This window comes from Hippopotamus amphibius, chromosome 15 (genome assembly GCF_030028045.1).
Source record: "Hippopotamus amphibius kiboko isolate mHipAmp2 chromosome 15, mHipAmp2.hap2, whole genome shotgun sequence".
NCBI lineage: Eukaryota > Metazoa > Chordata > Mammalia > Artiodactyla > Hippopotamidae > Hippopotamus > Hippopotamus amphibius.
The window spans coordinates 604691-630855 of NC_080200.1; the positions used below are offsets into that span (position 1 = coordinate 604691).

The 26165-nt window shown below is 63.8% G+C and overlaps 3 protein-coding genes across 14 annotated transcripts in view; 1 reads left to right on the top strand and 2 right to left on the bottom strand.

The window, feature by feature from the left end:
- Window positions 1-390: 390 nt before the first annotated feature.
- On the bottom strand, window positions 391-11493 carry POLR2E (RNA polymerase II, I and III subunit E). The gene is made up of 7 exons (XM_057709812.1): window positions 11314-11493; window positions 9597-9771; window positions 5056-5171; window positions 4672-4752; window positions 4343-4401; window positions 4169-4247; window positions 391-4025 (listed from the first exon to the last, which is right to left on the bottom strand). Exons 1-7 carry the CDS (start codon window positions 11368-11370, stop codon window positions 3960-3962), a joined length of 633 nt encoding a protein of 210 aa, XP_057565795.1. The 5' UTR covers window positions 11371-11493; the 3' UTR covers window positions 391-3959.
- Window positions 11494-16634: 5141 nt separating this feature from the next.
- GPX4 (glutathione peroxidase 4) lies at window positions 16635-19010 on the top strand. Of its 2 annotated transcripts, none has more exons than XM_057709131.1 (7): window positions 16635-16756; window positions 17734-17828; window positions 17904-18048; window positions 18173-18324; window positions 18423-18487; window positions 18606-18665; window positions 18757-19010. In XM_057709131.1, the coding sequence occupies exons 1-7, from the start codon at window positions 16673-16675 to the stop codon at window positions 18990-18992; spliced, it is 837 nt and encodes a 278-aa protein (XP_057565114.1). In that variant the 5' UTR covers window positions 16635-16672; the 3' UTR covers window positions 18993-19010. The 2 variants fall into 2 exon arrangements, with proteins under 2 accessions (XP_057565114.1, XP_057565113.1); XM_057709130.1 differs by having other exon boundaries at window positions 18423-18447.
- Window positions 19011-19602: 592 nt separating this feature from the next.
- SBNO2 (strawberry notch homolog 2) overlaps window positions 19603-26165 on the bottom strand; it is a 45004-nt gene continuing 38441 nt past the window's right edge. For 10 of the 11 annotated variants that reach the window (XM_057709021.1, XM_057709026.1, XM_057709023.1 and 7 more), the window contains 16 exons: window positions 25801-25883; window positions 24823-25014; window positions 24437-24606; window positions 23829-23960; window positions 23235-23370; window positions 23050-23162; window positions 22887-22958; window positions 22674-22782; window positions 22487-22561; window positions 22254-22397; window positions 22076-22170; window positions 21916-22008; window positions 21599-21730; window positions 21324-21400; window positions 21049-21239; window positions 19603-20806 (listed from right to left, as the gene is read on the bottom strand). In XM_057709021.1, the coding sequence (XP_057565004.1) occupies window positions 20325-20806; window positions 21049-21239; window positions 21324-21400; window positions 21599-21730; window positions 21916-22008; window positions 22076-22170; window positions 22254-22397; window positions 22487-22561; window positions 22674-22782; window positions 22887-22958; window positions 23050-23162; window positions 23235-23370; window positions 23829-23960; window positions 24437-24606; window positions 24823-25014; window positions 25801-25883 (2296 nt within the window). In that variant the 3' untranslated portion in view covers window positions 19603-20324. Of the gene's footprint in view, window positions 20807-21048; window positions 21240-21323; window positions 21401-21596; window positions 21731-21915; window positions 22009-22075; window positions 22171-22253; window positions 22398-22486; window positions 22562-22673; window positions 22783-22886; window positions 22959-23049; window positions 23163-23234; window positions 23371-23828; window positions 23961-24436; window positions 24607-24822; window positions 25015-25800; window positions 25884-26165 lie in introns of those variants that run through there. The other variant, XM_057709027.1, reaches the window with a different exon arrangement.

The following is a 26165-nucleotide window of genomic DNA, read 5'->3' on the forward strand; positions in this document are numbered from 1 at the left end:
TGCAGAGACCAACGGGTCGTGTAATGAATTAGAATTCACCCTCAGCCATGGTGAAAGCTGCTAGGCTCCCTTCCTGATACAGAACAGCCCCCCAGACTGAGAAACCCCCCACCCCCAACCAAGCTTAGACACGACCCGGCTGTGGCAGTCAGGACCCTTTGGCCCCACAGACGCTTCCTAAGATTGAAGAGTGAGCCGGACTATTTACAACAGCCAGGACATGGAAGCAACCCAAATGTCCGTCAACAGATGAATGGATAAAGATGTGGTGTGTATATATATATATAAAATGGAATATTACTCAGCTTGTAAAGAGGGACGAAATTGGGGCATTTGTAGAGACATGGACGGACCTAAAGACTGTCACACAGTGAAGTGAGTCAGAAAAACAAATATCATGTATTAACACATATGTGGACTATAGAAAAATGGTGCCAATCCACAGGTCTGCAAGGCAGAAGTAGAGACAGATGCAGAGAACAAACATGGACACCCAGTGGGGAAAGCGGGGGGGGGGGGTGAACTGGGAGACTGGGGTTGCCATATACACATGACTAATAAGAAAAAATATCAAATTGTACACTTTAAATATACACAGTTTCTTGTATGTCAAAAAGTAATTTAAAGAGCGTGAGCCGGAAAGGCGGCCAGCACACTACCAATGTGTCTGCAAACAGAGATAGCGGCCTGGGGCCACGGCCCCTCTTACGGGCAGCCTCTGGCCGCTTCTGCCCTGCCGTCCGGGGCAGCAGAGCGGACCAGCTATGGCTGGGCCACCTGCCAGCAACACCAGCGCACTGACTGGGGGGCCCTTTACGGGAAAAGTCTGCTGAGCCGACCTACACGTCTCCAGACGGTCAGAAGAATGAGCAAATGCAACTATTAACACTCCAGTGCGCTCGGCAGGACGGCAGCCTTCTCCACGTCAGACGGTAAAGGCGAGAAGAGCGCCCACTCCCAGGTGCCAGTGAGTCTCTGAGGAGCCTGGCCAGGCCCGCAGACACAGGGCTCTGAACGCCGCTCACGCCACAGGACCTCACCGGCTGCGCCACCTTCAGGCACAGTCTCACCCAGGCTCACAGCATGTCCCGGTGGCTGGGGGTGCTGCGGGGAAGCCAGCCCTGCCCCCAGCCCCAGGAGACGGGGCCCCACTTCCTGAAGCCCCAAGACAGGTGTCAGGACCCATCTCGGGGACTCGGAACAGGCTGTGCGTGGTGGTGCAGGCAGGCAGGACCCGTCCCCAAGCAGCAGGCGTGTCGGTGCCTCACACCCGAGACCCCGCCCCCGGGGACAGGGCTGCGCCCAGGCTGGAGACCAGGCACCCCAGCCAGAAGCAAAAGGAATTTTCAGGGAATCCATGAGTGGCTTCATTTGCAAGGGGAAATACTCAAGAACAGCCAAGACAATTTTTTTAAACTGTACATCACACACCTTTACCATTTTCGCCACTTTGAACAGCACACGTCACAGGCACGAATCGCACTCACTGTCCTGCCACCACCCCCAGCCTCCACCTGCAGGACGTTCGCATCTTCCCAAAGGGCCACTCTGTCCCCCCGAGACACTGACCTCCCTCCCCCAGCGCCGCCGTCCTGTCTCTGTGGGTCTGCTCCTCTAGGGACCTCCTGGGAGTGGAGGCAGGCAGGGTCTGCCCTTCTGTGTCTGGCTCCTTTGGGCCAAGACGGTTTTATAAAATGATGTATGTCTGTCTGGGGGAAAGGGGAGACCCATTTTCCCGGCAGATGTACTGTAAACCTACATTTATCCATGGAGGGACTTCCCTGGTGGCACAGTGGTTAAGAATCCGCCTGCAATGCAGGGGACACGGGTTTGGGAAGATCCCTGGTCCGGGAAGATTCCACATGCCACGGAGCAATGAAGCCCGTGAGCCACACCTTGAGCCTGTGTGCTGCAACGACTGAAGCCCTCGAGCCTAGAGCCCGTGCTCTTTGACAAGAGAAGCCACCACCATGAGAAGCCTGCGCACCGCAACAAAGAGTAGCCCCCGCCGCAGGTAGAGAATGCCCGCACTCAGCAGCAAAGACCCAACAGCCAAAAAAAAAACCTTTATCAATGGAAAAGGACCTCCCCACAGGCCCCCACGGGCCTGTGCACTCACTACGAGAGCGTGACCCACGGCAGCGAGGAACGCACCTCTGCTTCTTCACTGAACAGCGTCACGACCACCGTCTGGGGGCAAGTGACAGCCCCCGGTCACATGATGCCCAAAAGTAAACCCCAGGATCTGAGTCCTGTGTATAAAGGCTGCAGGAGAATAGCTGAGAAAGACAAAAAGTGGGAGAACGTTTTTGTAATTTGTATAAGCAAAGAGGAACTTGTGCCTAGAACATATAAAGAATTCCTGAAACTCAGTCACAGAGACAAATAACCCACTTCAACGCGGGCGAAGGACCTGTGTGAGGACGCGTCTCCGAGACGACCTGCAGGCGGCGGGCGAGCGCGGGCAAGGTGCTCGCCGGCTCAGCAGCAGCTCAGCGCCTGCAGGCGCAGCCCAACCACAGCGACAGCCCTCGCCCCTCCCCCGGCCGCAGGAACCGGTGCCGGCGAGGAGGTGGGAGACAGCGGACAGGAAACAGGGCAGGCGTGGGGGAGACAGTGTGACCCTTTCTCCAAAGGGCAACAAGAGCTTCTGCGGGACCCCGCGATTCTACTGCAGGTCCACACCCACAAGCAGAGACACGACCGCAGCTACACCAACCTCTACCAGGACGCGCACAGCAACGTTACCATCGCCAAGTGCAAACAATGTGCCCATCCACCGAAGGACACAGCGCCCTCCACACACGGGAACACCCTCAGCCACAAACGGGGGAAGCCCGGACACGCACCACCACATGGAGAGACCCTGAGAACACGAGGCTCAGGGAGAGACGCAGACACAGGACACACAGGGTGTGACTCCAAGGATGGGAAACGTCCAGAACAGGCAGGTGCACAGACACAGAGCGTGGGCTCCTGGCTGTCGGGGGCTGGGGAGACTGCTGATGGGGACGGGGCTTCTTTTCGGGGGGTGAATGTTCCAAGACGGACTGTGGTGCGCGGTGCACGACTGTGCGACGTACTGAAGCTCCTGGAACCGTGCACTTTTAATGGACACGCTGTAAGGTACGTAAGGCCTATCTCAATGAAGCTATTAAACAAAACACAACAGCCGTGCTCAGCCTGGATCGGGAGTCCCCCGAAGTCAGCAAAGGAAGGGAGGTAGGTGGTTTGATCCAAAACATCTACGCAAGAAAAGCACCGAGAGGCACGGCTGAAGGCAGCGCTGCAGCCCCACCCCCGCTGCGGGGGGCAGCGGGCAGAGACCCCACGAGGGGCCGAGCAAGGCTGCTCACAGCACACCCGCGGGATCGCCCGCCTTGGCCTTTCAGACGCGTGAACTTATTTACTCAAAACATCTTTAATTTTTTAAGACATCCAGCATTCCACAGCAATCAAAATCCATTTCAGTCTCCATGTCCGCTGCCCTCCAAGCAGGCAGGCAGCACCAGGGCCACCGTGGGGGTGACACGGGGACGGGAGGCTGGAGGAACGGGGGGCTGCCCTGGGTATCCTGTCCCTTCCTGAGGCACCCTCAGGTGGGATCCAGGGTGGGGCTCAGCGTCCGGGAGACCAGGAGAGACCACGGGGACCCTCAGCCCAGGAGAGGCAGGCCCGAGGCGGGCCGCCCTGGGGTCCCAGGAGGAGCTGAGTCCCCCAGAACAGCCAGCGCCTGCACTCCTGGCCTGGGGGGCGGTCACAGCCCACCATTCCATCCCCCGGGGGACACGCGCGAGAGAAGGGGGCAGACAGTCGCGTGATCCATCTGCCCGGGAGCCAGGCACACGCAGACTGGATGTGGGGCGGTCTCCAGAGCGGGGAACGGGCGGGGCTCACTCACAGGACGCGCGCGCCGTCCTGCCCGGCCCCTCCGCTCGGCGCCCTCTCCTGTCCGGCGGCTACTGCACCAGCCGGTAGGTGATGTACCTGCCCGCGGTCTCGCTGGGCCGGATGATCTTGACCACCTGCAGGGGCCGGAAAGCAGGGGCTGGGGGCAGGGCAGGCGGGCCGGCTCCCGCGACGCGGGGCTCCCTCCTCCCTGGCCCAGAAGCCCTGGCTCTGAGGAGGGCTGGAGGCGGCCAGCTCCGCCCTGGGAAAGACTCCTCACCTGTCCTCGCTTTATCCCAAAGTAACGCGCCACGGGGTCCCCCGCCTGTATCCTGGGCAGCTGATTCTCTCGCAGTTTACTGGGCAGCAGGTCAGGGAAAAGGCCAAGCGGACGGACCGGGGCGCCGGGGGGAGGGGAGGGGAGGGGAGGCGGGCCCGGGGCCAGCAAGGATACTATCGCGCCAGGAGCTCCGTCACCTCCTCCTTGGTCATGACGACGTGCTCCGGGACAAGCTGCGAGGAGACAACCCGTCTCTACGGGGCCCCCAGAGGAGGGGTGCGGCAGGGGCCCCGGCGTCTGCGCGCGTCCTGACTCCACGGTGGGACGGGGGCCCCGGGGCTCCTGGGGAGACGCGGACCCCACCCACCCCGAGCTCCTCACTCTGCAGGCCGGGTGGGCCTGGGACCCCGCCCCACCCTCTCCCCACGCCGGAGGGGCCCCGGCGCGTCTCCCGCGGCCCGCCCCCCAGGAGAGAGCTTGGGGGGCAGGAGGCGGGTCCCCACCTCGTGCTCCGTGATGTTGATGAGCAGCTCCTGCTGCAGGAACTGCTCCAGGATGTACTTGGGGGCCATGTCGACCAGCGACTGCAAGGGACGACGCCCGCCCTGAGGCTCGGCCCCCCGCGCGGGCCCGGCCTCGTCCTGGCTGGCAGCGGGCGCCCAGGCAGCGGCGCGGTCCCGGCGGGCAGGGTTTCCCTGCGGGGAGGAGCCCACCCCGCGGCGCCCGGGCCCTCCGCACGTCACCGAGGCCTCGGTCTCGGGGCAGGAAGGGTGAGAGCCCGTCTGTCGAAAGGCTCCCAGGGTCGCCAGTGGGCAGCCCCGCCCCGGACCCCACAGCCGGGGCGCCCCGGGTCCCCCCGTCCCGACAGCAGCGCGCGGAGGGCCCACCTGCTTGGCGGAGGGCGTCATGCCCTGCTGCACCACGATGAGGGCGCGCGTGATGTTCTCCTCCTGCATGCGCTGGCAGTACACCTTGATGGTCTTGATGCCCACCTTGGGCTCCTCTGCAGACAGAGGGCGCGCTGCTTCAGGCGGCAGGGGCCCGCCCACCCGGGCTCGAGCCCGGCTCTGCCGGGGCCCACGTCCCCGCCAGCGAAGCGAGAAGCGGGCTGCGGGCTCCCAGGACGCGCGGCTGGCTGCCTGCACGTCACATGGGAGCTGAAAGGGGCCCCGGGGCCCCGGACCCAAGGGACCTCTTTCTGGAAGTGGGGTCTGGGCGTGCGCGGTGCCTTGGCGGGGCTGAGGTTCGGGAAGCCCCAGACGAGGCGGTGCGTTCCGCCTGGTGGGCCCACGAGACGTGGGCTGGGGTGCGGGGAGGTGAGCGGAGAGCGCCGGCCTGCCACGGAGACAGCCCAGCCGCCTCTGCGCGGCCGGCACTGGGGGTGCTCACGGGCCAGGCAGCGCAGGGCCTGGGGCCTGGCTCCTGAGGACGGCTGGACTCCGGGAGCCCAGCAGGTTGGCGGCTGGAGCAGCCCCGGGTCCTCGCACACGTCTCACACCCCACTGCACTGACGGGCAGGCGCCTGCCTCCAAAGTCCCTCCGCTGGAGTCCTGAACCCCAGAACCTCAGAATGAGACTCTGCTTGGAAACAGGGTCTTTAAAAAAGTAATTACAGCAACACAAGACCATGAGGCTGGGGTCCTTAAGAAGAGAGATCGGGTCACAGACACACAGGGAGGGACACACACGCAAGGACACGCACGCGAGGACACGGAGAAGACGGCTGTCTACACAGCGAGACAGCAGCCCTGGCTGTTTATGCCCCTGGTCTGTGCGGCTCTGTTACAGCAGCCCCTGCAAACGGACACAGGCAGGCACCTCCACCCTGTGCCGGGGCCCGTCTGAGAGCGCAGGGACACCCCCGCTGTCACGGAAGACCAGGAAGTGCAGTGAGACCGCCAGCACCAGGGATGGCCCCGACCCCGGGCCGCTGCTGGCGAGGCCAGGACAGCTCCGCGGGGGGGCCTGCGCTCAGGCACCAAAGTCGCCAATAAATGTGGTCCACACGCGGGGGACACGTTTCTTAAAAGTGCCACCTGGATTCACCCCAGGGTCACAAGGGTGCTTCAACACACGCGAAGCTATCGATGTGATTCACCACGTCACCAAAAGACAAAGCCACAAGGTCACCTCAACAGACGCAGAAAAAGCGTCTGATAAAACTCAACATCCGTTCATGATAAAAATTCTTATGAAAGTGGATATAGAAGGAATAGATCTCAACATAAAAAGGCAATTTATGGGACTTCCCTGGTGCTCCAGTGGTCAGGACTCTGATTCCACTGCAGAGGGCCCAGGTTCAACCCCTGGTCAGCAAAATAAGATCCCACAAGCCGTGCGATGCAGCCAAAAACAAACACCTATTTATGACAAACCCACAGCCAACTTAACACTCCACAGTGAAAACCTGAGAGCCTTCCGCTAAAATCTGGAGCAAGACAAGGATGCCCACTCTCACCACCTCTACTCAACACAGCACTGGGAGTCCTCGCCACACAATCAGACAAGAAAAAGAAATAAAAGGTATTCACATTGGAAGGGATGAGGTAAAACTGTCCTTATATGCATATGACATGATACTATACATATAGAAAACCCTAGACTCCACACAAAATCTACTAGAACTAATAAATTCAGCAAGGTAGCAAGATACACGACTAATATGCAGAAATCAACTGTATTTCTTTACACTAACAATGAAATCTCAGAAAAGGAAAGTAAACAAACAACACCTTTTAAAATCACGTCAAAAAATAAAATACTTAGGAATAAACCTCACCAAGGAGGCGAAACACTGATTTGCTGAGAATTACAGAACGTTAATAAAAAAAATGGAAGATGATTCAAAGAAATGGAAAGATCTCTCACACTCCTGGACTGGAAGAATTATTACTGTGAAAATGGCCACACTGTGCAAAGCAATCTACAGATTCAATGCGATCCCTACCTGACCCATGACACCTTCCACAGAACTGGAACAAGTCACCCTGAACCTTACACGGAGCCATAGAAGATCCAGAATTGTCAAAGCAATCCTGAGGAAAACGAACAAAGCTGGAGGCACAGCCCTCCCAGACTTCCGACAACACTGCAAAGCTACAGTGATCAAAACAGCCTGGTGTTGGCACAAAAACAGACACATGGACCAATGGAACAGAACAGGGAGCCCAGGAACAAACCTGCACACCCACAGTCAATTAACCTTCATAAAGGAGGCAAGAACACACAATGGGGAAAAGACAGTCTCTTCAGCAAGTGGGGCTGGGAAACTGGACAGCTGCCCTGTAAATCAGTGAAGTTAGAACACTCCCTCACACCATACACAAAAATCAACTCAAAATGGCTCAGAGGCTTAAATATAAGACATGACACCATAAAACTTCCAAAGGAGAACATATGGAAAACATCCTGTGACATAAATCTCACCAACGTTTCCTGACATCAGTCTCCAAAGGCAATAGAAGTAAAAGCAAAAGTAAACAAATGGGACGTAATCAAACACATAAGCTTTTGCACAGCAAAGGAAACCATAAACAAAACGAAAAACCCACAGAATGGGAAAAATTATTTACAAGTGACACAACCAACAGCAGCTTAATTTCTGAAATATACAAACAGTTCATACAACTCAATAACAAAAAACACAACCCAATCAAAAAACGGGCACAAGACCCAAACAGACATTTCTCCAAAGACAATACAGATGGCCAACGGGCACGTGAAAAGATGCTCAACGTCGCTGATTATTAAAGAAGCGCAAGTCACAACTACGATGAGGTACCACCTCACACCAGTCAGCAAGGCCATCATCAAAACGTCTACGTGGACCTCCCTGGGGGCGCACTGGTGGAGAATCCGCCTGCCAATGCAGGGGACACAGGTTCCATCCCTGATCTGGGAAGATCTCACATGCCACGGAGCAACGAAGCCCATGTGCCACAAGCACCGAGCCTGCGCTCTAGAGCCTGTGAGCCACAGCTACGGAAGCCTGCGCGCTCTAGGGCCCGTGCTCTGCAACAAGAGAAGCCACCACAATGAGAACCCTGTGCACCACCACAAAGAGTAGCCCCTGCTCGTAGCAACTAGAGAAAGGCTGCCCAAAAAAAAGCAGGGGCTTTCCCTGGCGGCCCAGTGGTTACAACTGCACGTTCCCATCGCAGGCTGCGCAGCTTTCATCCCTGGCTGGGAAACTAAGATCCTGCAAGCCACGCAGTGCCAGTGAAGCCAGAAGCAGAAAAAAAAAACACAGCCCCCAATGTTCACACCAGCACTATTTACAACAGCCGAAACATGCAAACAACCTAAACGCCTATGACAGATGAACAGATAAAGATGTGGTACATACACACAGTGGGATATGACTCAGCCATAAAAAAAATGAAACGATGCCGTCTGTAGCAGCATGGATGGACCTGGAGATTATCGTACTAAGTCAGACACAGGAAGACAAATATCGTGTATCACTTGCATGTGAAGTCTAAAAAAACGACAAAATGAACTTATTTACAAACAGAAACAGACTCACAGATTCAGAGAACAGACCTGTGGTTACCAAGGGGGCGGGGGGTGGGGGAAGGAAGGACTGGGAGTTTGGGATTATATTGGGTTGGCCAAAAAGTTTGTTGGTGGGATGTGACAGGAAATCCCGAACGAACTTTTTGGCCAACCCAATACACAGGAAGGATACACAAGGCCCTCCTGTAGAGCGCAGGGAACCACAGCCAATATCCTGTGATAAAGCACAGTGGGAAAGAATATGAAAAAGGATGTATATACAGCTGAGTCACTTTGCTGCATACCAGAAATTAACACGGCATTGTGAATCAACTATACTGTAATAAAAAAAAAAAAAAGTGCCACCTGGGTCTCTTGAGCAAGCATTTGCAGCCCACCCCCTTGCTTCAAGGCACTGGGGTGGGTGGCCCCCTAACCTTTGGGGTTTTAGAGCCAAGCCTCCTCAGTGTTGGAGGTTCAAAGCCAGAGGAACACAGGGGTCCTGGGACACCACTGCGGGGGTGGGGGTAGGGTATTCCCTCAGCCCAGGGCTCAGAGGGTGTCCTAGAAGAGGAGGCACTTGAGCCCAGCCACCAGGGCGGATGCACAGACACTGACCAGGCGGGCAAGGGGGCACCGGCAGGGACGAGACAGGGCAGGAGTCCTGCAGCAGCACAGGAAGGGCCCGTGCTGGGAGCAGAAGCTGGGCTGACACTGGGGACAGGGAGGATGCAGGGGCCCAGCTGGGAGGCCTGGGCAGAGGACAGGGCTGAGGAACAGAGAACTGGGGGTGGGGGTGGGGGGGCGACCGAGGAGGGAATCTGGAAAAGGCAACCCCACAGCAAGGAGGGCAAGGAGGCAGGAGGCAAGGGCGGGCGCAGGCCCTGGGTGGCGCAGCAGGGGGCCGCCTGAGCTGGCCCTGAGCGGCCCGCACCTGGGAAGAAGACGAACATCTGGTCGGTGGGGTCGTCGTTGTGGGCCACCAGCACCGTGAGGTCCGTGCGCCGCGGCCGCCCTTCACTGGGCTTGTCCCCGAACTGGGCCTTGAACTCCTCCAGCGTCTGGTCCAGCTCGTCCTGGGTCACCAGGTAGCCACGGTCGTGGCACAGCTGCAGAGAGAACAGGCCAGGTGACCGCAGGGTGGAGGGGGAAGGGCAGCAGGCGTGCACGTCGGGCCAGGCCACTGCGGAGGAGGCCGGGGCAGAGCTGGGACGTGAGGAGGGCTGTCACGTCCCAGGCCAGGCCCCGGGCTCTGGGGCAGACAGGGACGGCTGGCTGGGAGGGGTGCGGCTGGACAGATGCTGGCTGGAAAAGCACGCAGAGGCCGAGCGACAGCAGTTCCAGATCCTGTCACAGACACTGGGGCTCTGTGAGAGCAGGGACTAGATGAGGACCCAGACAAGAAGGCTGCAACCGCTACCCAGCCCTGCCTGCACCCCCTTTCCTCCACCAAGTGTTCCCCACCCCGGAGTCCTGGGTCTCCTCTCCCAGGGGCCCCACCACTGTCAGCCAGAAGCACAGCTGCTCCAGCCCTGTATCTAGGTAGCCCTGCAAAGCGGGGGAGGGGTGTGGCGTGGGGGAGGCGGCAGGATGGCCCAGAGGGTGGCTGCTCAGCTGAGGCCCCAGGCCTTCGTGGCAGCACAGTGGTCCCCTCCCACGGGGTGGCTTAAAGCAGGTGGCACACAGAGAACGCTGGTAGGACTCGGAGCTGGCCCGACTAACGCAAAGGCGGTGACACCTAGGCAGCCACCAGACAGCGCTCAGACCCGCTGACCAGAGCTCCTTTCACTCCCACGATCCTGAGATTCTCCATCAGGCCCTGGAGGCGCTGCCGTTTTGCACAGGCTGGGACCTGGGACCCTTTGCTGTAGTGCCAGCACCTGGACAGACGTGTCGTCCTGCAACAGGACACCCAGAAACTACGGCACTATAAATACCTGCACACACGCGCAGCTGGGTCAAACTACGAACAAGATACAAAAAGGCTAAAAACCCGGCTGCCACTTCTTAGGGACCGGGGACAAAAGCCGGGTGGTGGGCGTGACCCCTGCACACAGCACCACCAAGGGGGTGGACAGGCCACCCAAGCCACCCCTCCGGCCTGACCCCCGGGCCCTCACCCTCACCCCATTTACGGGGCGAGCAAAAGCATTGGTGCTGGCTTTCCCTCCCTCGTGCTCGGCACAAGCGTCTACGGAGCCTCACCTGGCCTGTTACCCATTTCTATCGATAAAGCAGTTCAAGGACCGGGATAGGTAACGCCAGCAACCTCCAGGGACGCAAAACACGCGGCGGCCCAGCGTCTGACTCCTCCCTCCCGCCAGCTCCAGCGAGACGCTGACCCCCGCCCCGGGAGCTCCCGGACCCGCGACCCCGTCCCCGCGGACCCCCGCCAGGGAGACTCCCGGACTCGCGACCCCGTCCCCGCGGACCCCCGCCCGTGGGACTCCCGGACTCGCGACCCCGTCCCCGTCGGGCCCGACCCTCCGCTCCCGCCGCGCGGCCGGGGGTGGGGAGGCGCGTTCCCACCTCCGGGCCTCGCGCCCACCGTCCGCGCGCCGGCCGCTGCGTGCCCGGCTGGCCCGGCGCAGCGAGGCCCGGCCTCACCGAGCAGCGCGTCTGCCAAGAAGGGAGGCCCGCGCGCTGCTCACCTGCATGATGGTCTTGCGAATCTTCCACAGCCGGTACGTCTCCTCCTCGTCGTCCATGGCTGCCGCCGCTCGCACGCACTGCGCCTGCGCCGGGCAGGACCCGCGCCCTCTGCGCCTGCGCCGAGACCCGGTCAGGCCCCCTCCCCGCGCCCTCCCCGCGCAGGGCTGCCGCCGGCGAACGCCTGAACGCAGCGACCTTCGCGAACGGCAGCGCCCAGGGCCGCCCGAGCCTTACTAAAGCGGCGGTTGGCTGCGCGAGGAGCGTGCCAACAGCACCGCCCACCCGCGCCTGGGAAGTTCTCGCGTGGCTTGGCCGCAAGGCATCTCGGGAGTTGTAGTTTCCTCTCAACGCCCGCCTGGGGTGGCCGTTTAGAATCCAGAGAGACAGAGGCGAGGTGTGGGCGGGGAAACTGAGGCCCTGGCCGGGTTAGGGGGTCTGCTCAGCTCCCGGGGACCCTCGGGCGGCCTAAGAGGCGCCCCATAAGTATTTGTGCATCGCACTGTACGGCGTTCTCTCCGTTGGCTCTGGGCCACTCCCCTCTGTAAAATGGAAATAATAAAGTGTCTCCATTTTATTATTATTATATTTTTGTTGGCCGTGCTGCTTGGCATGGGGGAGCTTAGTTCCCCGAGCAGGGATTGAATCCGCGCCCCCTGCAATGGGAGCGCCGAGGGACCACTGAACCAGTAGGGAAGTCCCTAAAATGTCCCCAGTTTAGAGGGTGAGCTGAGGATCTGAAAAGATGCTCGTACTTGGGAGGACCTTGGCATAGTTCCTGGTGCTTATGGAACGCTCCCACCGCTGTCTTCCCCCTTTCCTGTCCCCTGAGCCCCAGCCCAGCCCCTGCCTGGATACCCCACAGCCCCCAAAACTGTGCATGTCTTTGCAACCTCTGCCCGAGCTCACAGACGAGGTTTGCTCTGCCCAGCCCAGCGGCCCTGCGTCAGTAACTTTTCATTCAGCAAGGCCTTCATTCAACTCAATATTTAATGCGCAACCAGAGGGACAGTGAACAAAACAGGCCAAGCGTCCTCACAAGCCAGGGAGAGACAGGACAGAAGCAGTGAACATCATAGGTAAATGATAAAGTATGTCAGAAGGTGACAATGCTATGGAAGACCTAGAGCAGGCTGAGAGAGCTGGGAGGTTTGCCGTCTCCAGTGTGGTCAGGGAAGGGAATTCCCTGGCGGTCCAGTGGTTAGGACTCCGTGCTTTCAGTGCCGAGGGACCAGGTTCAATCCCTGGTCGGGAACTAAGATCCCACGAGCCACTTGGACAGAGATAAAAAAAAATGTAGTCAAGGGAGGTTCCAGCAAAAACCCAAAGGGCGAGAGGGTAGGAGCCATGGAGATGTCTGGAGGAAGGTGTATCAGGCAGACGGTGCAGCGTGTGCAAAGGCCGTACGGCAGGACTATGTCTGGTGTGTTGGCGGCAAGGAGGCCTGTGTGGGGGAGGGGTAGGAGAGGAGGTCAGGGGGCAGGTGGGGCAGATGGGGCAGATCCTGGGAAGCCTTGCTGGTTGGGTTGAAAAGTTCAGGTCTGCAGCCATTTTCAGCATCTCTGCAGGGCAGAAGCTGGGATACCAGGGAGAGGGCTGGGGAGGACCGTCCAGGCCAGAGATAGGTGTGGCTCCAAGGGAGGGGCGAGCAGTGGGCAGGTCCAGGGTGTCCGCAGGGCAGCACCCACAGGATCTGCAGGTGGTTGGGATGTAGAGATGAGAGACAGAGAGGAGCAGAGGAGAGAGAGTGACTGCGGTGGGACGGTAGGGGGCCAATTGGGAGAAGGTCTTGGATGTGGTGAGCTTGGGGCCCCTGGGAGACCCTAAGGGGAAACATCCAGGGGGCAGTGGCATACGAGTCTGGAACCCAGGGTGAGCTTGATGTGGAGAAAACAGCAGAAGGCAGAGAGGTGTGGCCACCTGGACTCTACTCCTGACGGTGTGACCAGGGCACATTACTTACTCTCTCTGTGCCTCTAAGCCCCCCTGCCCCTTGTAGAACAGGGCTCTGGTGCTACCTAAGTGCTCCTTAAGTAGAATAGAGGGTGGGCGGAAGCCAGGTGTCCCAGAGCCAGGTGAAGGAGCTGTCAGGAGGAGGAGGGACAGAGCAACCGTCCAAGCAGGTCTGAGGACTGAACAGGGGATTGGCCAGGGGAAGGGACATTGTGACCACAGAGGGCAGATCCAAGGAAGGGGCCTGGCTGGGGGGTGGTGTTTATGGGAGGAAAGGAATTGGAGATGTGGATGTAGCAGGGGGGAGAAACAGAGAGTCTGGAGTGGGCTTTTTTTTTGTAAAGAACACTTTTCTTTTTATTTTAAAATACCTATTAATTTGGCTGTGCCACGTCTGAGCTGCAGCAGGCGGGATCTTTTAATTGCGGCATGCATGTGGGATCTAGTTCCCTGACCAGGTATTGAACCATGCGTTGGGAGCGCGGAGTTTTAGCTACTGGACCACCAGTACTGTGCTACCAGGGAAGTCCCCAGAGGGGGCTTTAAGACAGGAGTAAGGGTGTCTGTCTAGGTGACGGGCAAATCTGGGTGGAGGAGGAGGCAGAACTGCTGGAGGCTCCCGAGGGCGCCCTGGACAGTAAGGGGGAGGGGCCCAGGTGTGGGTGACAGGAGAAGTTAGGTAGCCTTGCGGTTCCTGGGGGCAGGGGAGAGGAGAAAGGGCTCACAGGAGCAGGTGGGCCCAACGCCCATGACTCAGAATCCTGCCTGTGACTGTGTGGGCTCAGCAACGGCACACAGAGTGGCAACTTTCTCCCTGGAAGCTCACCACCTTGCCGCGCCAACTGGCAGAGCCCAAAGTTCAGAAATCAGGCCACCACCCTCACACTCCTGGGTGGGGGTGTGAAACGGGGCAGAGGTTGTGGGAAAGTCTGGCCGCTGCTTAAACAGTTACACAGAGTTGCCATGTAACCCAGCAGTTGCACTCTGAGGTGCCTACCCAGGAGAAATGAAAACATACGCCCACACAAAAACTTGTACAGCCTAAAACCAAAAGGTGGAACAACCCAAATGCCCATCCATGGATAAATGGATAAACACAATATGGTCCATTCAGATAATAGGATATAGGGGCTTCCCTGGTGGCACAGTACTTAAGAATCTGCCTGCCAATACAGGGGACACGGGTTCGATCCCTGGTCTGGGAAGATCCCACATGCCGTGGAGCAAATAAGCCCATGTGCCACAACTACTGAGCCTGCGCTCTGGAGCCCACGTGCCACAACTACTGAAGTCTAGAGCCCATGCTCTGCAACGAGAGAAGCTACCACACTGAGAAGCCCATGCACCACAACAAAGTAGCCCCTGCTCTCTGCAACTACAGAAAGCCCATAAGCAGCAAAGAAGACCCAACACAGCCAATAAATATAAATAAATAAATTTATTAAAAAAAAGATAATAGGATATTATGCTGCCACAAAAAGTAGAGAAACACTGACACACACTACAACGTGGATGAACCCCCAGAACACGATGCTTGAGAGACGCCAGACACCAGAGGCCACAAGGTATAAGACTCCATTGATGTGAAACTTCCAGAACGGGTAAATGCACAGAAACAAACAGTGGATTCATGACCGTCAGGGGCTGGGGGAGGGGAGTGGAAGAGGCTGGGGATGGGGACACGGGGTGTCTGTTTCGGGGGGCTGAGTGACATAAGCCAGACACAGAAAGCAAAGTACTGTTTGATTCCACTCACAGGAGGTCCCTAGAGGAGTCAAATTCATAGAGACAGAGAATAGGCGGTGGGGGCCAGGGGCTGGGGGAGGGGGAGGGGGTGACTGCACATGGGGACAGGGCTTCTTTCTCGGGTGATCAGAATGTTCTGGAATTAGATAGCTGTGATGGTTCCACAACATTGTGAATATACTGAAAATCACTTCATTGTACATTTTGGTTAAAACGGTGAATTTTACCTCAATTAAAAACATTGGGGGGCGGGCCTCCCTGGCGGTCCAGTGGTTAAGACTTCGCCTTCCGCAGGGGGTGCAGGTTCCATCCCTGGTCAGGGAGCTAAGATAGCCTGACACCCAGTGCTGCCAGGCAGGGGGCGGAGGGGGCGGTCCTGAGAAGCGAGGCGCCCGGTTGAGACAATGGGGGCTCCGCGCCAAGACGCGACTTCAGACCTCGCCAGTCCCTCGCGACCAGGCGGAGGGGAAGATGCACGTGAAGACTGCTGTGGGAGGCAGGAAGGTGGCCACCTGGCCTGGGGGGTCCTGTCCCCGCTGCCACCACATGTGGCCGTCTAAGCCCCGGGTTGGCCTGCTGGGGCCGAGGGAGGGGGCTCCCTGGCGTTCCCAAATGAGCCCAGGGCAGAACGTGCTGCCCCCGAGGCCTCCGCAGAAAGCTTGGCGGGGAGGGTCCGCGGGGGAGGAGAGAGAAGTTCCCGGGCAGCACAGCAAGCTGTGAAAGCGCCCTCCTGGCCGCAGGTCAACGTCCAGGCGCGGCTGGGGGGGTGGGCAGCCAGGCGGGCTGTGCCATTCCGTGACTCAGGTCCCGAGAATGGGGCGGGCCTGCTCTCCGGGCGGTGGCCGAGCGCCGGAGCCTTCAGGGGAAAGGCGCCTGCAGCCAGGCCAGCGGGGGCCCCGCCGCGGGCACGCGCGCCGGGTCACGTGCGCAGTGACAAGGGGTCCCTCCGGGCTTGCGTCCTCCCTCCCGATGACACACCTGCGCGTCCTCTGGGAGGAGGGGGGCGGGCCCCCAGGGTACCTGCTCAGGGCCCGCCCCCCCCCCCCCGGGCTCACGGGTCACCTACATCAGCAGCTAAGGTGGCCGAGGGCAAGGGCGGCGACACTCGGCCCCGCGCTGATGGTGCACCCTGCGGCAGGGAGGCCGCCGTCGGGGCTGTCGCCGCAGGTGACCCCGGGCCCTCGCAGCCCGAGTGGGGGGACCCCGACCTCCAGCGTGCTTTTATTTACATTCAAAACGACAACAACAGTTTTCGATGAGCCGGGGCGAGTTTTCTGACAGTTCGACTCACGCCCCAACCCCCCGACCTCCCGCCACGAGTTTCCCGCAGTATCTCAAGCTGTCGGGCATCCTTCAGCGCGGATAACTGTCGGCAATCCAGCCCCGCGCCGCCTGCCGGGACACGGCCGCCTGGCCGCCGATGAGCATGCGCAGTCACAGCTAGCGGCAACACCGCAGCCAGGCCCCGGCCCCGCCCCACCAGCCCCTCACCCCTGCCTCCCATTGGCGGGCGCAGGCACGCGTCTGCAGCTCCGACAATCCGACCAATGAGGGCCATGGGGGGCGTGGCCTAGGGCGGGGAGGCGAGGCGCTCCCGCGCGCGTCCATTGGTCCGCTGGGCGAGGGGAGGAGCACTGCCTCTCTGGCGCCCCCGCCGCCGCGATGAGCTTCAGCCGCCTGTGTCGTGTGCTGAAGCCGGCGCTGCTCTGCGGGGCCCTGGCCGCGCCCGGCCTGGCCGGCACCATGGTGAGCGCGGCGCCGCCGGCCGGCCAACGGGCCGTTGGGCGGGCGGTTGCCGGCCTCGGGCGCGCGGGCAGCGCCCGGCCGCCCCCTCCGCGGCCGTCGGGGCCGTGGCCAGCGCGCGGGCCGGGGTCACGGTCCGAGTCTGGGTCGGGGACGGGGGGCGGCGTCCGGGGCGCCAGGAACAGGGTTGGGCGGTCGGGGCCCCCGGGTGGGCGCCCCTGACGCGCAGAGGCTGCTGCGTCGGGGCAGCCGGGGCTGGCGCCGTGGGCCCCTGGCACGCCGCCTGCGGCCCGGAGAGCCGGGGCCTCCGACGGGGCGGTAATCCGGGATCACGCGCCGCGGGGCGTCACTGCCCCTCCCCCGCCCTGCGCGCCCCGGGGCCCCGCGCGGTGGCGTCACAGACGAGCGGCCCGGCGCCCTTGGCTACCAGCCCTCTGTGCCCCGGGCGCGGCGCTCGGTGGGCGCAGGTGCGGCCGGAGACGGGCGGGCATGGGCCGCGCAGCCGCCGGCTCCCCGGGTCGTCGGGGGCAGCGGCGCCGGTTGCCGGCCGGGCGGCGGCGCCGGGCCCCCCGGAGGCGGAGGGCGAGGGCCGGGCGGGTGTGCCGTCGCAGGAGGACGCGCCCCCGGCGGAAGAGGCGGACTCCGGAGAGCCCTGGGCAGGCGGGGCCCACTGCCGGGGGCAGCGGCTGCAGCGCCGAGTCCCAAGAGCCGGTGCGCGCGGAGCCCGCACACCAGCCGGCGGCGTCCCCCCCCGCCCCCCGCTGGGATACCTGGCGGGCTCCCGCGCCCTCCCTGGGTCTCAGTGTCTCCAGCCTAATGAGCCCTGCTGTGCAGGGAAGCGTGCGCCCTCGCGGAGGAAAAGCAGCCGCACCTTCTACTTGCCCCAGGGCCCCGTTTCCTCCCTCGGCACCCCGGGCTGTGCGAGTGGGCCGGGCGGCCGCGGGATCCTGGCTCCCGTTCAGCGTGCCCTTGCTTTGCAGTGCGCTTCCCGCGACGACTGGCGCAGTGCTCACTCCATGTACGACTTCTCAGCCAAGGACATCGACGGGCACATGGTGAACCTGGACAAGTACCGGTGGGTACCTGCCCACTTGGTGGGGGTAGGCGGGGGAAGGTCGGCCCTGACCTGACCGCCTCATCCCGCCTCCAGGGGCTACGTGTGCATCGTCACCAACGTGGCCTCGCAATGAGGCAAGACGGATGTAAACTACACTCAGCTGGTCGACCTGCACGCGCGATACGCCGAGTGTGGTTTACGGATCCTGGCCTTCCCTTGCAACCAGTTCGGAAAGCAGGTGCGTTGTGTCTGGCCGGCCCCGGATGTCCCTGTGTGCGGGCGTGGGGAGAGGGTCTGTCTGTGGAAGCGGGGACCAAGGGGGGTCCAGCCCTCCGCACTCAGCCCCGCCCCCATCTGCACAGGAGCCAGGGAGTAACGCAGAGATCAAAGAGTTCGCCGCTGGCTACAACGTCAAGTTCGACATGTTCAGCAAGATCTGTGTGAACGGGGACGATGCCCACCCGCTGTGGAAGTGGATGAAAGCCCAGCCCAAGGGGAGGGGCATGCTGGGAAAGTGAGCTGGGGGGCTGAGGGGGGCAAGATGGCTCCCCCGGGGCCGTGGGGGCTCAGCAGCCGACACGGGTTCCTCACGGCCTCTCGCTTCTCTCGTAGCGCCATCAAATGGAACTTCACCAAGGTAAGGGGGCTGGGGGGCTGGGGGGCAGACCCGAGCACCGGCCGCAGCTGTGCCGCTTCGAGGGTCCGTGGCCCGGACCTGCGTGGGGCGGCGGGTGGGGGCTGCCGGCTCGTCCCACCCCACGGCGGCCTCCTGGCCCTGACACGGCCTCCCTGCAGTTCCTCATCGACAAGAACGGCTGTGTGGTGAAGCGGTACGGTCCCATGGAAGAGCCCGTGGTAGGTGCCGGTCCGCGGAACCCAGGAACCCACGGGGGGTGGGGGTGGGGAGGGGCTGGGAAGAGGCGCCCCTGACCCCTCTCCCCCACAGACCATAGAGAAGGACCTGCCGTGCTACCTCTAGCTCCACAAGTGTGCTCCCCCGACCCGAGCCTGTCGCCCGTGCCCCTCGGAGCCTTCCACCCGGCGCCCATGACGGTCTGCCTGAAAACCAGCCCCTGGTGGGGCAGGCCCGAGAACCCGCGTGCACCCCTGCCGGAGGAAGGCCCCTCGGCGCGGCCCGCAGCTCGGCGCCCCCACCCACCCCTGGCTGCCTTGTGGGAATAAAACATACAGTACAAGCTGGCTTGCTGTTGCTTTTGCTTACGGGGGGTGGGGGGGGTGGGGGTCCCAGGCCCCTCCTGGCTCAGCTCCCCAGACTGCTGGGAGGCCGTGTGGCTGCCCCGGGCAGGCGGGCTGCTGGCTGATCTCCTCGCTGATCTCCTCAGCGCGGCCGGGCAGAGCGGGCAGAGCTGATCCGGGCAGAGATGCTGCCTCCTGACTGGCTCCTGCTCCAGGCAGGTGGCCGCCTGGGGCCCGGGTCTCCGCCAGCGCGCCCAGTGGGGAGGCTCCAGCGACCTGGGCCTCGTGGCCGGGCCTGCTGGAGGCCCGCTGCACCCCAGCTGGGCGTTGGGCCAAGCCGGTCTGGGCACCAAGCCACGCCGCGCAGGGCCTGCTCACCAAGCCAGCCATGCGGGGAGGACGTGGAGCCCGGGTGCCAGGCCTGCCCACGGGCATCACCTGGCAGAGGCAGGCCCCCAGCATGCAGAAGGCCAGGCGCTGAGGGTGGGCCAACAGCCCCCCCCCCCGACCTCACCCCCCACCTGGAAGCAAAATGCAGGGCACCGCTCCACCCCCACCCCCGCCGTCCCTGCAGACCACAGCCGCAGACAGCCTGGAAAGTAGTGAAAAGGCACATATATTTAAAAAAGATCTCTTTACATATATACACTTGAATTCATTATAAATACATGTAGAAACTGGGGGGCCAACCACCAGCGCCACAGGAGGTCCTGGCCCCAGGGAGGGGTGGCTGGACAATAACTTAGGGCACAGAGAGCAGGGAGGGGGTTGCATATATTAATAAGGGATCTGCCCCACGGAGCCCCCCAGAGGCGGTGGGGCCCTGAGCACCTGGGGTTTCCTGAGTTTCCAGCTCTCGGGGCCACCCAGTTTTGTGGATTTCAGGGATCCAGGCTTGACCAGGCCCTGTAAGGTGTGTGTGTGTGTGTGTGTGCGTGTGTGTGTGTGTCTGTGGTGGGTGGGAGCCCCAACCCAGGTCTGGAGACGGGCAGTAGACAGAGGCACAGAGAAGGCAGGCCCCCCATCCCCAGGCCCTGCCTGGGCCCTGGCTAGTCTCCTGAGTGGGGCCTGTGCACGGCCACTGCCCACCAGGCAGGGCCTTGAAGGGCCCCCAGGGCCGGCAGTATCTCGGGGGTCTGCCCAGGCACCAGCGGGAAGGCACTGCAGTGGAGGCCTCGGGAGGCCTGACGAGGGGCCCCTGCCTCGCCCCTCTCAGTAGTCGGCAGGGGTCTTGGCCCTGCTCACCACCCAGCTTCCCCGGTGTAGACGGGCACCTATTACAGATAAATAACTTTCATCCAGGAAGGATACCCGGACCTAGGAGTTGGGGAAGGGGGGGCTGAATTGGATGACGCTCTGCCGCTCGGGGCCCCCGCCGCCCCCCGGAGCGCCCGCCGGCCCCGCGCCCAGCGGGCCAGGGGGCTCGGGGGGCGGCGCAGCGTTGAGGGAGCGCAGCATATCCTCCAGCACCTCCTTGAAGTTGATGTCGCAGCCCTGGTGCAAGAGCGCCGCGGGGTCAGCCGGCGCGTCGGGGACGTCGGGGGCGCCCAGCAGCAGGCTGCCGGGGCCGGGGACCGGGGCCGGGAAGGAGAAGGGCGAGGGCGGCGGGAAGGCCTGGGCCGGCGGGCTGTACGTGAGGTCCAGGACCTCGCCGGGACCGCAGGGCAGCGCGAGCGGGCGCGGGGCGGGCGGCAGCGCGGGCAAACCCCGGGCGCGCGCCTGCTTGCGCTTCACGTCGGCGTCCATGAGCTGCAGTTCCTGCAGAACGCGGCGCACGCAGGCCTCGGGGATCTTGATGCCTGCCGGGGGGGCGGGGGGCTGTCAGGGCTGGCGGGGCGGGGCCAGGGCCGGGGCGGGGCCAGCGGGCGAGGCGGGGCCCGGGCCGGGGGCGGGGCGGGACGAGGGGCCGAGGCGGGGCACGGTGGGGGCGGTCAGGGCGGGGCGGGGCGCTCAGGGCCGGGGGGCGGGGCGGAGAGGGTGGTCAAGGGCGGCGGGGCGCGCGGAGAGGGGGGCCCACCTCCCCCTCCCCGCCCGCGCTCACCAACTTGCTTCTTCTTGTCCTTGGTCTTGAGCCGCACGATCTGCAGGTAGCTGCTGCTGGTGACGTCGGCCATGACGGCGGCGATGCGGCCCCACACGCGCAGCAGCGCCCCGCACAGCATGTAGTGGTGTCGCAGCCGCAGGCCCTGCGCGCAGTCCTTGCCCTCCTGCACCAGCCGGCAGTGGCGGTTCCTGCGCGGGGGCGCGGCTCAGCCTGCTGCTGCGCGTGCCCCCAGCCCCCGCCCCGTCCCCTCGCCCGGGCCGCCCGGGCCTCACCACGTGGTGTGGCTGCAGTGCGTCAGCGAGAAGGTGTAGCTGCTCTCCCAGTGCTCCCGGGCCTCCTCCGCCGACACCTGCGGACACAGCCGGTTGAGCCCCCGGACGGGCGGCCTGGGGGCGCTCCCCAGCGCGCGGGCGGGAGACGGGAGGCCCGGAGGCCTGCTCACCCCGCACCCGGCGGCCAGGGCTGCGGAGCATGCAGGCGGAGGGCCGGCCTGGGGCTGCTGGGGAGGGGAGCGCGAGGGGCGCAGTGCGGGGCCTCCGGGGCCTACCGGATGGAACCTCCGGCACAGGCTGTCCAAGGTCTCCAGCTGGCTCTGCCGCCCGATGTTGGGCTTGTACACGGTGAAGAGCTTGCCTCGGTTCTGCTGCGCCAGCAGGCAGCTCGGCTTGTTGCCGCGGACCTGGGCGGGGGCGCGCGTGAGGGCGGGGGTGCACACACGTCCCACGTGGGGGTCCCCACGCCGTGCACACCCGAGAGGCTGCGAAGGTGGCCGCTGGTCGCTGGCTGCCGCCCTCCCCCTCCCAGGCCACCAGCCGGGGTCGACCCCGTGGGGGCGGGCGCTGGGGGCTCGCGGGCGGGGCCCACCTTATAGGAGAGGTAGAAGCCGTCGTGGGTGCCTGTCAGCTCCAGCGACCGCGCGTAGGCCTCCTCCCACTTCAGCCCGCGGTCCACGCTGATCTGCGGGCACGGGGTGTTAGGGGGGTCGGGGCAGGGGCGGGGCGGGGGCAGGGCACGGGCCGCTCACCTTGTAGAAGACCACCTGCCCGGCCTGCGGGTGCCCGGGGGCCAGAAACACCTGCTGGCTCTCCTCGTAGATCTCATCGATGCCGGGGGCCAGGTCTGTGGAGGGCGAGCGCGCTCAGCCAGGAGAGCGGCTGGCATGGGGGCCCAGGCCGGAGGGAGGGCGTCCCCGGGGGACTCACCCAGGATGCCCATGTCGTATTTGCCCTCCTTCTTGTCGGCGGCGATGAGGTGGTCGAAGGTCTCGGAGAAGTACTGGAAGAGCGCGTTCTGCTTGTGCACCTCCAGCCCCAGGATGCGGTTGAGGAACTTGCTGATGGAGCAATCTGCGGGCGGCAGGGGGCCTCAGCTGCGTCCGGCCAGCCCGCCCTGTCTGCCTACCGGGGAGGCGCGGGGCCAGGGCCTGGGGACTCACCCTTCTCCACATCCAGGCAGCCAGACCGGGACTCGCGCCCGCCGATGCCAACCGACAGCAGCCCCTGCTTCATGTCTGCGGGGAGGGAGAGCCTCACATGCCTGCCCGCTGGCCAGGCTCTCGACTTGGCCCACCAGGGCTCCCCGCGCCCCCCCAACATGTGCGTGGGGAGGGTCCGCCAGCTCACCACGGAAGAAGGCGGCATCCCCTCCGGGGTAGCCCCGGGGCAGGGGCACCTTGCTCTCCGTCTGGCTGAGGATGGTGGTGAGGACGCAGCCGAGCGCCCGGGCGCCATACTGCGGGGAGAGGCCAGAGCCGCGTCAGAGGCCGGGGCGCCCCAGGTCCCGGGGGTCTAGGCATCCGGGGGCCCCTCCTCTCCTGGGCCCGACCCCTCGGCTACCTTGTTCTCAAAGTTGTACTTGCTCAGGTCGCGGGACTCGGTGGCGCGGCGGTCTCCGTGGGTCAGAGCCCCCTGCCCGGGACAGGGGAGGCTGTCACACGTGGCCCAGGTGTTGCCCCGCCGCCCCGCCCCGCCCCGCCCCGCCCCCCGCCCGCAAGCTCACCAGGCTCTCCAGCCGCTTGGCCACGATGGAGGCAAACCTGCGCTCCCCGGCCAGCTCCGAGATGAGGAAGATGTACTCGGGCGCGGACACCTGGTTGGAGCGGTGGGTCCGGCCTGGAGGCAGAGGGGGCTTTTAGGGACCAGGCAGGCCCCTGGGGGGAGGCCTGGGGTGGGGGCGGGGCTCACCAAACTGCTGGATGGCCCGGTCTGCGCTCCACGGCAGCTCCAGCGTCATGTGCACCCGGCGCCGCTGGTTCTGGACCCGGCGGTCGGCTTGGAGGGAGACGCCCGAGCTGGAGGCCTCTGAGATGATGGCCACAAGCTGGGGGGGTGGGTGGAGGGGGACAGGTCAGCAGGGCGGGCAGCCTGCTCCTCCTCGCCCGGCATCCCGTGTGCCCTGGGTCACCCGGACACATTTAGGGACCCACACAGGCAGTGCAGGTGCATGTCTGTGAAGATGCCTCCAAGGGCGCAGGGAGGATGGGGTCTGGACCACCCCGGGCACCCCTGGAGGGCCTGCCTGCCCTGCGGACACCAGCTCCCCCAGGGCAGCTCAGAGCAGCCGCGGGCCAGGCACTGACACAGGCACGCGAGACTCAGACTGAAGGTGGGGCCGGCCGGGGTGGGGCTGTGGGGACCCCCTCAGGCACACACACCTGCACGTGGCAGGTGGCCCCCCAGCCAGCCCCTCGGGGACCCCCACACCTCCCGGCCCACGCCCGGGCCGCACACGGCATGCCCTGCAGGCAGCCCTGCAGCACCCACGCGCCACGGCCCCACCTTCTCCCCACTCATGAAGCGCTCCTTCTCCCTGAGGTTCACGTGGTCGATGGAGAGACCCTGTTCCGCCCGGGACTCGAAGGCCACCGTCCCATCGGGCCTGGACACCACACGGCCCTTCCTGCCGGTCATCTGTGGCCATGTGGGGGTGAGGGGACAGGCCATCAGCCGGTGTGGCCACCAGGGGGCTGGTCCCCGTGAGCTTCAGTTTCCCTGTCTCCCCACCCGGGACCCTGGGGCTCCTGGGAGTGTGTGGCGGGGGGCTGCCAAGACCCAGCCTCTCCCCAGGCTTGGGTGCCCACGGGGCCACCAGCAGGAACATTCGCTACATCGTCCTAAGTCTTTTTACGGTAACCCAGCCACCTGGGGCCAGGACACATCTGAGGTGGCACGAAAGTGGCATCCCAGGAAACAGCACAGGAGCCCAGGGGAAGAGGGACAGGGTGGGGAACGGCCAGGGGGCACATGGAGGCATGCAGGGGAGGAGAGTGCAGGGCGGGGCCAGGGCTGGGTGGCCGTGGATGGGGGGAAGGGTGGATGGACATTGAACCTGGACCCGGCAGCTGCCCCACCCGCTGCGCCGGCCACCAGGGGGCAGCAGAGCTCACCTCGGCCACGCGCTCCGGGCCCCCCAGCTGGTCGATGAGCTCGTCCAGGGTGTTGACCGGCAGCTCGCGGCCCAGCGCCCGCACCTTGGCCAGCAAGTCCTGCTTCAGCCGCTCGACCCGCTCCAGGATGCCGGGGCCGTGCAGGTCCCGCTGTGGGGGGCACAGGGGGCCTGTGGGGCCAGAGGGTCAGGGGGCACCGGCCAGGCCGCCTGCCCACAGCCCCGCTCCCAGCCCTGGACCCTCGAGGGTGACGGGGTCCATGGAGAGTGGGGTGGGCCAGGTGCCCGGAACCCCCAGCTGCCCCTGCCCAGCCGCGTACCCCCCGCCGCCCCGAGCCTGAGAAGCGGCACCGTGGGGGGAGGGGTGGGGGCAGCCGCGGGCCTCACCGCGGTCGTCGGCCAGGAGCCCGACCGCGTCCACGATGACCACGTCGTCGTCCATCAGGGACTCGGGGGAGGAGTGGAAGTCGCTGTCCAGGCCGCCGTCCGACTCGGTGCTGCTGTCGTCGCTGATGCGTATCACGCCTGCCGCCTCGCACGCCAGCCTGGGCGCCTTGGCGCCGCGGCCCCGCAGCCGCCCTGCGGGGCAGCAGCAGGGTCACCGTGCTGGCCCCGCGCCTCTGCCCTTGGGGCCTCCAGCGGTGCGGGTGCAGGTCCTCGTGCCAGGACCATCAGGGCTCAGGCCCCAGGCCCTTGCTCCACCCAGCTCTGGTGGGGCTGGGTCCTGCTAGGGATCAGGTGTGGCATAAAAGGGACGTTCTAACGCCCCACCCCGCACGGCAGTGTGTCCTTGGCTGGTGCCTGGGGAGGCCACACGCCCAACCCTACGAGGCTGCCCAAGGGGTGTGCCCAGGCCCTGAGGGGGTGGCGGTCTGGCAGGACACCCTGAAGGTCGGTCCCAGGAAGCGGGAGGGGCAGGACTGGGTCCCGGCTGGCTATGCGCCCTCAGGAGAGTGGCTTGGCCTCCCTGAACCTCACTTTCCCCCAGGAGCAGACGCTCAACCTTTGCCTAGAAGAACGGGGGCGGTGCGGGCCAGCGGGTGCTACGAGGCCACTCCCCCACCCCCAGGTGCTTTCTAAGGGCTCCATCCTGGTCCCTGGACCAGTGTGGTTTTGGCATCAGGCTCACTTTCACCAGGGGGGCCCCAGGCCCCGCCTTCTGGGGGAGAGGCTGGAGGCCCTGGGATGGAGCTAGCCACACCCCATGCTGCAGCGCTGGGGTTTTCTGTCCTGGAGGGTTGGGGCTGTGCAGCCAGCAGCAGAGAAGGCAGCAGGGAGTGACGGTGACCCGGCCAAGGCTCCGGAAGGAGGGCGGCCGGAGGGAGGCGGCCACAGGGTCCCACGGGGCAGGCGGCAGGAGCTTACGTTTTCGCTTACTGCCAGGTCCTCTCTCGCGCTTTCTCTTGGTGGAAGGAAAGTGCTTCTGAATGAGTGACAGAAAGACACCTCTGAAAGTGAGACGCAGGATTTGTTTTCAGCAGGAGGCCTGGAGGGGTTGGGTCCCACGTATGGGTTTGCTCAGGGGGACACCCAGCGCCAGGGGGCCCCGCGGGTGGGGCTGGGCGCTGGGGCTCAGAGAAGACCGGTGGGGGGAATGGGGTGCAGGCACGGGGGAGGGGGCCCCACCTGCACCTGGTGGGCGATGGGCAGAGTGCGGGTGGGGGGCTGGGTGGGGATCCCGCCATCAGAGGGCCCACAGCTCTGGGCGCGTGCGTGGACAGCCCCTGTGG